Below are 10,718 nucleotides of genomic sequence, written 5' to 3' on the forward strand. Positions count from 1 at the left end.
ACTGCAGTGAACTGCAATAAAACTGTTCACACTAATTAGTTTCAGCTGTAGCCAGCTGGCAAAGTCGACAACATTGTATGTCCCATGCAGACAGTTTGTCTGGGGAAGATGAAATAAAAAAGATTTGTACATGGACCAGTGCATTGTAATGTTACATTGTATCTTAATCTTGAACACAGGGTGCCAATCGTAAACTCTCATTTACAACTCGAGCCTCAGACAGAGCTAGTTTTGCCTTTGTACAAGCAGACTTTTTGGTCTTTATCAAGTAGCCTTGTTCAACACCAAAGTGGCCACGGCTACAGCTGAAATTAATTAGTGTTAGCAGTTTTATTGCAGTTCACTGCAGTGGCTTCGCGCTCTATTACTGAAAATGGTTGTAATAAACCATTCTGACCATTTTATTGCAATGTCTGACTTATAAAATATGCTGTCATTTGCGTTCTCAACGTTATTGGTTTAAAAAGCATTCAATTTGCCAGTCTGATCTCGATATACTTCTTATCAATGAAACATTTTCACTACATCGCTCGGTTTCCAATTTCTCTCTAGCTCACATTTTCTTTCTGGCCATCTCCATTCGTGAACGCGTTTACCCTTCTCGTCCCTTATACAATCGTAAACGCTCACATACGATTGAGGGTCTATGAATTGTACACAAAGGGCTATTTTAAACAGTAACAATGTAGGCGCGTCTAGTGTCAAATTCTTTTGAAAAAGGGTTATTATGCAAATGACGCCATTTTTTGTGGATTAAGTTAAAGATTTACAATAGTCATAAGAAATCAATAGTTCTCCTAAAATGCCACATAAATACAATAAGCAACTATTAAAACCACATGACATATCCCCCGGATTAGTGTGCGTCCTTTGTTGCTAAGCTACATGGTAAATATTGATGACAAATGCTACGACTATAATAGTCAATTACTTCCTTCTTCTCTCTTATTCTTGGTTCGACTCATTTGGGAATCCTTATCGGAAGAAGTCTGTGAAACTGTAAGTTGAGTAAGATCCATTATTTACAATGCAGCGACATCTCTTTTAAATCAATCTCAACTACATATGAGAGCTTTGACACTGAAATTGTCGGACATTATGCCACGGCCAGTTGTAAACAGTATCAAAGTGCCAAAGTTGTACAACAAAATAGTGGTTTTCTTGTTCACGACAATTATCAGTGTAATTTGCTACATATGTCCTTATGCGACCGCCGAGGGAAAGTCACAGAGACTACCTTCTTTACGAACGCAATGTAGTTTTCTGAATTTAACAAATATTCTGCTTGAATCTCATCTAAGTTTGAGCAGAGCTGGGTATGGGGAGGTACCTTGGTGCCGTGGTTTGGGCGCTTGACTTAACATCGCAGGATGCTGACATCAAAACGAAGTAATTCAGAGTTGCTCGTTCCCTATCAAATGGCGAGGAGTTGTCGTGTCCTTTCGCAAGGCACTTTAAACATGGTTGCCTTCGTAGTATGAAACTCGATGTGTAAGATTCGTCATTCTTCGTCATTCGAAATAGTTTTATCTTTCTGCAGTCTTTTGTCGTAAAATTTCATATCATTTCATTTGCGCCATTTTGGGATAATTTCTCATATTATGAAGAGTAGAAAAGATAAAATACAAAACATCCACCACATGCATATTTTCTGCTTCTTGGTTGCTGTTGTCTAATCTTTCTGTTTGAGTTTGTTGTTTTTCTCGCGAAGCACAAGTAGTGGGGAGCTTTGATATCGATTTAGCTTATTGTCAGGGGTCTAGTTGTAAAAGAACTAGTGGATAATTGTGCTTTATTTTTCAATCAATGAGAGCTTAAATATGTTTTTTCTTCTAACCGTCTCATCTACTTTTCAACTAATTGGAATCCTTTGCTACTTGACAACACACTTATGTAGTAAGCATACAAATCAGCTGTATTCAGGTAGAGCTCAGAGACTGTGTACGACAAATTACATGCTGGTGACAACGGGTCACCTGCGTGCCGAACGACTGTGGCCTGCTGAACTACCGACAACGGTCTGGCAATATCGCTTGCACATTTAACCACAGATAACCCTTTTAGGGTATGTGAGTCAACACAGAGTGAGAAGTATGACAAAGAAAACCTGACTGTCGTTCCACAAAATTCCAAGATGAAAGAATTTGATAACACGTTACGGACCTCACTAGATCCCCTTTTGATTGTTCGTATATCTCACTGAGGTTCCCAAATTTGCACTTGTAATTGGTTTTTAACTTTTTTTACTATCACGTTTACGTATGGCTGTAAAATGTTTAGGGTCTGCGAGTGAAAGTTAGGGTATGTCCTACTAATTTCATTACTACAAGTCACTGCCGTCACGAAATTAACCAACCAATTACTGTAATCAATCGCTATTTAAACACCACAGACCACTTGTATTATTAAAAGACCATAATATAACAGTCCAAATGTTGATTTTCAAACAGTAAGATGTACAGCTATAGTACCGCCATTTAGCATGATTGTATTATACAGTCTCTCCATGCAGAAGAGGGATAAATGCTCGGCAACAGTTATTATAAACAAAACACTGATTGAAGCTTTAACGTTTCGTGGGTTGTTAAGCAAGAACAAGATAGCTCAGGCAATGCAGCCGATCTGCGTAAAAGGCTGATTTAAAAAATACCGTTTTATAGTCTGGAACTTTCAGGTTTTTGTTTTGTTTTCATTATTAGCAAAGGTTTTTGGCAGTTAGATATTGAAAGAAAACGGTAAGTCATAAAGTAGGTTTTAGACGGGCAGTGACGGGTCACGTTGAGTAAACGTAGACGGGTGGAAATTACTAGTTATGGGACCATAAAGGTACAATGGCAGGACCTTAGGGAGGTGTAAAACCCAGACGTCGGGAAGATGATGGAGAAAGAAATTGGCAAACTTCACCTAAGCTACAATAGAGTAAACCGATCAGAACATTTGGTCACTACAGAGTAGACGACTTGAAAGTCGTTGCGTCGGTGCGTTAGACGTCGCTTAGCGTTTATCGCGTTGAGAGTACCGTATTACTCTGCGTGTCAGCAAAGGAGACGAAGTAGAGCACTCGTAGCCTTTTTTCAGTCACAGTGACCAGTTGGGGCGGGGGGGCTGAATGTAGTCAATAGAGAAGAGAGAAGCACTTTCAATTCAGATAAAGATCGAAGAAGTGCAGCTTACCTAACACTACGCAAACTATCGCGAGAGAACTCACTGTTGCTAGCAGAGAGTTCTCTTCGAATAGTTTTGGAATTTTTTTGGCCATATGTGGGAGAGATCAAATTACCGAAATCATAACGAAATCAGAAAATCGAATAATATCGAAATGGACAAATTTAGAAGTAAATTGATAAAGTGACAAATAAAAACTGCAGATATATCGTAAGTGATTGTTAAATGTGATAACAGATTACAACTTTGCACCTCCTGCAAGGTCATCATATGGTAGAAAAGTATGTATTTTAACGAAGAAGCTTGTACCCCTTAGCTTATGTCCATGTCTGTGATTCAAAGGTCACCAGGTCACGTCTGAGAAAAATTAATAGACGATAATCCTCATTTCACCACTAAATACAATCAGAGAAGAATAGAGTTGGAGATTTAAAAGTGAAGCCGTGCAAACAACTTCAACATTCAATGTTTTCCGTCATCTAATTTCTGAGCCTACCACTGTGCAGATGTGCTGATCTCCTGATCTTGTCAAGTGACAGATTCTGACTGAAACCACGGTCGCTCCACAAAAGGACCGTGCTGACACATTAGCTCATACCTGACCCTATTTTCGTTAGCAGCGCAGCCAGCGGTAGAAATGGGTCAGGGAACAAGACTACCTGACGCGATCGGTACCTAATCTGGTCACCTGCCCTATTTCTACCGCTGGCTGCGCTGCTCACGAAAATACCACTGATGTGCAGCTGGCTCAGCAGGTTATATCTGATTGGACGATGGGATGCTGGCCATTAGTCCCGAGATTAGGGTCAGGTTTGGGCTGGGTGTCGGCCGCCCTTTTAGTCAGCATTTTTATGGCATATTAATGAGCACAGTCACCTGTACAACAACAAGATCCGTTTAACCAGCACATCTGTACTGAGACAAACGTGGCAATTAGACGACGAAACATAGAACGTTGAAGTTATTTGCACGGCTTGACTTTTAAGTCACCGACTCTGTACTTTCTATGATGGCATCCAGTGGTCAAATGACAATTATCGTCTGCTGTTTTTTCTCAGACGTGACAGACTATCCTACGGCAGTGACTCAAAAATAAGTGATTTTTCCTTTTTTGATTCAATATTTTCAATTCCTACTCTCACGTGTTTTTAATTCTTTATTATTTCACCAGTAAAAAGAAAAACTTCCACCGTTAATTGTTAACAAACCAAGTAAATAAACATTGTAACAACGATTACACTGCTTTTTCTGTAAGTGTTTCTGGTTAGGACCATGGAAATAGTCCATTAGGACTAGTTCAGTCAATGGCCCAAAACTTATTGAAAATGCACAAAGTAAAATGAAGGACTACAACCACAACCGAACAGATAAAACGTATCAGCTTTGTAATAATGATAATAAACAAAACAGAACGCTATCGAGGTAACAAATAAAACTTTCAATCAGATGTGAAAGAATGTCTACAATGCAACTGCTTTAGTGACGAATTCGAAGGTAAAGAATTCCAGTCTTTGACAACTGCATACTTCAGACTGTGTTATACCTTGCTGGTGCGTTCATTGTTGACGTTGTCAAAGTTTATCTGGTGATAATTTGGTGACTGCGTCCACAGATTAGTAATTTACTTCAATTTGCTTTGGCTCATTAGGCAATCAAATTCATCAGATAATAGGCGCAACACAGTGACAAAACTTGGCGTAAAATTGTCAAAGGACAATATATGACACAGAGAAGGAAAAGGAAATTTTTGCAAAACTAGTGCTAACATGTGACCAAGACACCAAATGTTAGCAGTATAAATCTTTATTAGCAATATATATCGTCAACGTATTAAAATAAAATAAACGATAGCAAGAAGAAAACTGTGCTGAGACAATTTTTACATGTCCATGCTGAGACCAAGACACCTCTACCCACCCCGACCCGGGGAAGGACATGTAGACGACCCCTATGCAGTTATCTGGATCCTCGCAGCATAACAATAATAACAATACTCGGAATCCAGTTGTGCTTATTACCGAAGATACACAAAGCGACGCCAACGTCAAGAAATTTTATAATAATGTCTTTTTATCTTCCGAAAACGCCTATTTGTAACAATCAACCCTATTTGTAAAAAAAAACCTAATTTTCAAAAAAAACTTTGCCATATTTGTTAAAATCTTAATGAAATATGCATATTTGTATGTTTGGGGCAATTTTAATTTTTTCCTTGTCGAAACACATTTTTCTGAAACTGCTTTTGTTACAAATTTGGTTGACTGTTACAAATAAGGGTGACATGTCAACCCTATTTGTAACAATCAACCCTATTTGTAACAAAACCTAATTTTCAAAAAACTTTGCCGTATTTGTTGAAATTTTAATGAAATATGCATATTTGTATGTTTGGGGGCAATTTTCTTTTTTTCCTTGATGAAACTCATTTTTTTCTGAAACTGCTTTTGTTACAAATTGGGTTGATTTTTACAAATAAGGGTGACATGTCAACCCTATTTGTAACAAAACCTATTTTTCAAAAAAAGTTACCCAACTCCTGTCTTTATGGGTAAAAAGGGGATATGGGTGACCATTAAATGAAAAACTGTTACTGCTAAATACTCAGTACATAATGCAGACCGCAAAATTGGTGGGAAAATGAAAAAAATAAAACTACAGCACAAAACGTGCCCTTACAATAATTCATCTGCTTATTTCTTCGATAAAGTTGTAATGGTAAAATACATTATGTACACCAAAGAATTGATAACCAATAAGCTGTCGCACAAGATATTTGTGCGTTTTATTATCCAGTGTCTGTTGTAGGACATGTGTAACAACCTTGTGTGTATACTTTCTTGGTTGTTATATTCGCTCTTTTATTTACCGACTGCTACGCGCAGTTTCAGGTTAAAAATGGTGCGCTCGGTTACGTTTTCAGTTGCAGTCGATTGGTCAATTTTAAGAAACTGCGAGCAATTTGATGCGTTTGGAACAAAAGTCTTGACTGGCCAGTGAAATCTTTCAGCTACTGCTGTACAATACTATTTTTCATTGGCAATTTTACGCTCATGCACGCCTGTCCCTCATTATACCCAATCCGTACCAGACAACCTCCCAACTACCCACCAAAAAAGCCGAAGATGCTAAGTCACATAGTTCTACACTTCTCATTGACATCCCTTGAAAAAAAGCTGACTCGTATATTTCCACTGTACTCTTATTAAAGAGGCACTCCCACTTGGTAACATTATCAAAACACATTTTCTTAATGCCAACGGTCGATATTTGACGTGGCGACTGCGCACGGATCGCGAGATATCGATAAAAACATGTCATTTCCCAAGCGTATTTTTCATATCCCGAAGTTTCTGATTATGACCCGAACCCCCCGAAGGTTTGTTGTTGTGCTGATGGACGATATTCTAGGGAGTCCTAAAATGTTCGAATGACGCTCACTGTGAAGACTTTATATAAGCTTACATCATTATGCCTTTACCTAAGGTAAAATTTTTAAACCTTCACCTTAGTTTGTGTCGTTTTCATTATTCTCAATCAGCTGTATTAGATTTTTAACTAATACCACATAGATATCAGTTTTTACGTGTAAAGTATTGGCCGCCTGTAATGACTACATTTTGTCGTCTGCCACACAGTTACGCGTGGTTCGATACATAGCGGCCGCCACGTGGTATGCGTCTGCATACCACGCAGCGTCTGCTATGTATCAACCAAACGTAACTGTGCTGGTCACCTATGCGAATTCTGGTGGAATCAGCAAACTTTGTTTTTCGGTTTTTTGCCGAGTCAGCGAGACTCGGCTTCTCCCACGGGACATGACCGATCACTGACGCGAGGGGTACTGTGGCGTACAGACAGCAGCGTCGGCGTAGACTCGTACTCCATAGCTTAGTTGACAATGGCCCCAGTGCCGAACGTTGGATGTTCGGAAGCTGAATTTAGGTGGGCCACCGGAATTCAAACTTTTACTTTTTTGAGGACATGTTTTTATCGATATCTCGCGATCCGCGCGCAGTTGCCACGTCAAATATCGACCGTTGGTATTAAAAAAATGTTTTTTAAAAATGTTACCAAGTGGGAGTGCCACTTTAATCGGACTTTTTGCATGTTGCCGGGTAAGTGACTTAAGTTCTCCGAACCATCGGTGGAAAAAATGCCAGCAATTATATGGCCTTGAAACACATTTTACGAAGAACTCTGTAGATCTGTCATGCATAATTTTGGATTTTGTCGGCTCTCGGTCAACCAAAATGTAGCAATGTAAAAGTGGCAACCGCCTGAATTTATTGTATATGACGCTCCATATGTGACTTTCAAAGTGGGGTCGAAGCGTGCAAAAATGAGCCAGGAAAGTGATTCATCGCGAGACCTTCTGAACCCGACATTTACAGTTTCCTGTTTTTAGCGGATGCGCTTTACAGGTGCGTTGTTGTCTTAACTGATGTCATTCTAGAGAGTCAAAAATTCCAAACTGGGCTCCTCTCTACTAGATTTGGATAAAATTCACACATAGGTGCAGGTCAAGTATGTACTGTTTGCAATGAATTAAAAATTTCACAAACCGCTTTTATACTTTTCCCAACTTAAAGGGGTGATTAAACCTTTATTGTACTGCATGTACTGATGAAACTTTGGTTACTTATTGTAAACAATGACAATAAGCCTGCCAGTAATTTCAAGACCTTTATTTTCCGACCGCTGACTTCCACACTACTGGACACTAATAGGCAGACAGCTGATACAGCGATTATTTGAATGACGCCATAGTAATGTTATTCGCCGACATTCAAGGTAAAAGACAGAGAAATGCGTTGATTACAAAGGGAAATTTACTGGTTGTAAGGTGTCGTCAAGGGAACTTGCCACACCTGGTGTACTACGACAGTTGTCTTTGGGAAGACCTTTCAGTGAATATGCTTCAGCCTCGCATATCAATTTAGATTATTCGATGATCACTTCTGATAACTTTAATATATCTGATATCTGACTTTCTCAAATCGCAAAGTTACATGAACGACGTTTTCATATGTCACGGCAAATGGGAGGTATTTTAAAAAGTGTCTGTGCGTTTTTATACAAAACTAAGACAAAACGTTTATGTTATGTTATTGCTCTAAACACAACATGTTAATGGCTAAAATTGCATCCATCCTCTTCCAACAAGGGATTTAACAAGTGTCAGAATTCTATTTGAACAAATGGCGGCCTATAAAAGATTGCAAATGCATGTTGACTTTTCTTCCGAATGGATCTCTTGCCACTATGCCATCAGTATGAGCGTTACTTATACTGATGCTGTGTGTTCTAATGTTGCGTTTTGTGTTTTATTCATAAGAACAGATCAAATTAAAAAATTTACTCGGAACACATCCAAGCATGATTATACTTCACTTCACCAAGACGGTGTTCGTTATTGCAATGATGGCCCGTGTAACAATGTCAACACCAACTAGAATGTCAAACGCGGATATTTACGCAGTCGCAAATTTCACTGATTTTAACTCAGAGGGCTTCAACCACTTAATGGTGCATAACGTCTCTGGTGATGTGTACATTGGTGGAGTTAATCAGCTGTACAGATTGAATGAAAACTTGGAGTTGGTAGTCAACATCACAACAGGACCAGAATACGATGATGAAGATAAAACACATGACACTTTTAATAAGATACTGGCATGTAACTACGCTGGTAATGATCTCATAACCTGTGGTGGTTACAGAGGTGACTGCCAAATTAGACATATGGAAGACTTGTCTGAAACTTATTCAACCGATCATCCAACTTATGTAGCTGCAAATATGTCAGATGACTCTACTATTGGCTTTGTTGCACCACACTATCATCTTGGTCAACAATTTCTATATGTTGGCACAACCAGTACATCACAAAATCCAGGAAACCCATTTGTTAGTGGCAGACAACTTGAGGGCGATCAGGTATTTGAGGTGTTTGAAGATGGTAACGGTAACACAAGAGTCGATGTTACTTTACCTCTCACCTTAATATATTCAATCAGGTATGTGGCCGGATTTAACTACAACAGTTACAGTTACTTTGTGACAATACAACAGCAGCCAGCAGATTCAAGTTCTGCGTACATTTCCAAACTTGTTCGTGTATGTCAGCGGGCAGAGAGTAACTACTTCAACTCTTACACTGAAGTGACATTGAGTTGCCGTGATGAATCATACAACCTTGCTCAAGCAGCATATATCACCAGACCTGCACAAGATCTCAGTCAATCTCTGGTATTAGATGACGGTGAAGAAGTTTTGTTCATTTCATTTGCTGTTGGAGTGAATAATCCTCCAACACCGACCACAAAGTCTGCAATATGTATGTACAAAATGAGTGACATTGAAAGAGCCTTTCAAGATGCTGTTGAAGGATGTATGATAAATGATGGACCAAGTGTTTAAGAACGGTACACTGCTTCCTGGATGCGAGGTGCTACATGTATTGGATCATTGCCCGTAAGTATGAGGTACATTTTGTGAATCACATTGTGTTTGATTTTCTCACATGGAGTTTCTCGACTCTAACATGTAGTAATGCCTTATCTGTTAAAGCAATTCTTTGTTAAAGTGGTAATTTGGAATGTTAATGACACTTTTAATCGTTGATTCTCTCGAACGTATTTTAGGAATGATAGTTTCTTTGATTAGATGTAGATAAGCAGCTCTAATAGCGAAACCCGCCAAAAGTGTATGTATATACCTATGACCTTGTAAACTGTATGCGCAGATAGCAGGCATTGTAGCATGGCTTGGCACTGTTTTGGATGTAAAATTTATATACGCGATATAAGACCAAAGATTGTTGATAATATATATATATATATATATATATATATATATATATATATATATATATATATATATATATATATATATATATATATACATATATATGATCAGTGGCTTTGTGTCAATTTAAGCAATGTATAGTGCTTGATGCGTTTCCGCAGGGCATAGGTATTGCTAGGCGTGGAGCTTATCGTGGTTACTCTCTGTTTCATGCGCAGAATTCCTTTCGAAAAGTAGACAAAGCAGCAAAGTCCTTCTCATTAACACTTGAACGCGCAAGACAACTGCCTCGTTTGCATAGACATCTGGCCCTATGTTTTTTACATTTGAGCAAGTACTCATATATATATATATATATATATATATATATATATATATATATATATATATATATATATATATATATATATATATATGTATGTATGTATATATATATATATATATATATATATATATATATATATAAAATTGAAGTATACAGATATCCTCGTGTGAAATTACAGTGCTCGATGCAATCCTGCAATTATCAGATGATTGCTGGATGCATGAAACGTAGGTAACAGATATAATTACTTTGTACTTGGAGTAATTTTGTAATATGTATATATATATATATATATATATATATATATATATATATATATATATATATATATATATATATATATATATCTGTGTGTATACGTCACTTGGTATGTGTTACCTATGAAGTTGATCAAAAAGGGGCAATATCTTACTGATGCCAT

The 10,718-nt window shown here is 37.9% G+C and overlaps 1 protein-coding gene across 1 annotated transcript; it reads left to right on the top strand.

Annotated features, from left to right (window-relative positions):
* Positions 1–8,541: 8,541 nt before the first annotated feature.
* LOC139134517 (plexin A3-like) lies at positions 8,542–9,585 on the top strand. The gene has a single exon (XM_070701376.1). It carries the CDS (start codon positions 8,542–8,544, stop codon positions 9,583–9,585), a length of 1,044 nt encoding a protein of 347 aa, XP_070557477.1.
* The last annotated feature ends 1,133 nt before the right edge of the window (positions 9,586–10,718 follow it).

The sequence above is a fragment of the Ptychodera flava genome, chromosome 6 (assembly GCF_041260155.1).
Source record: "Ptychodera flava strain L36383 chromosome 6, AS_Pfla_20210202, whole genome shotgun sequence".
NCBI classification, from domain to species: Eukaryota; Metazoa; Hemichordata; class Enteropneusta; family Ptychoderidae; genus Ptychodera; species Ptychodera flava.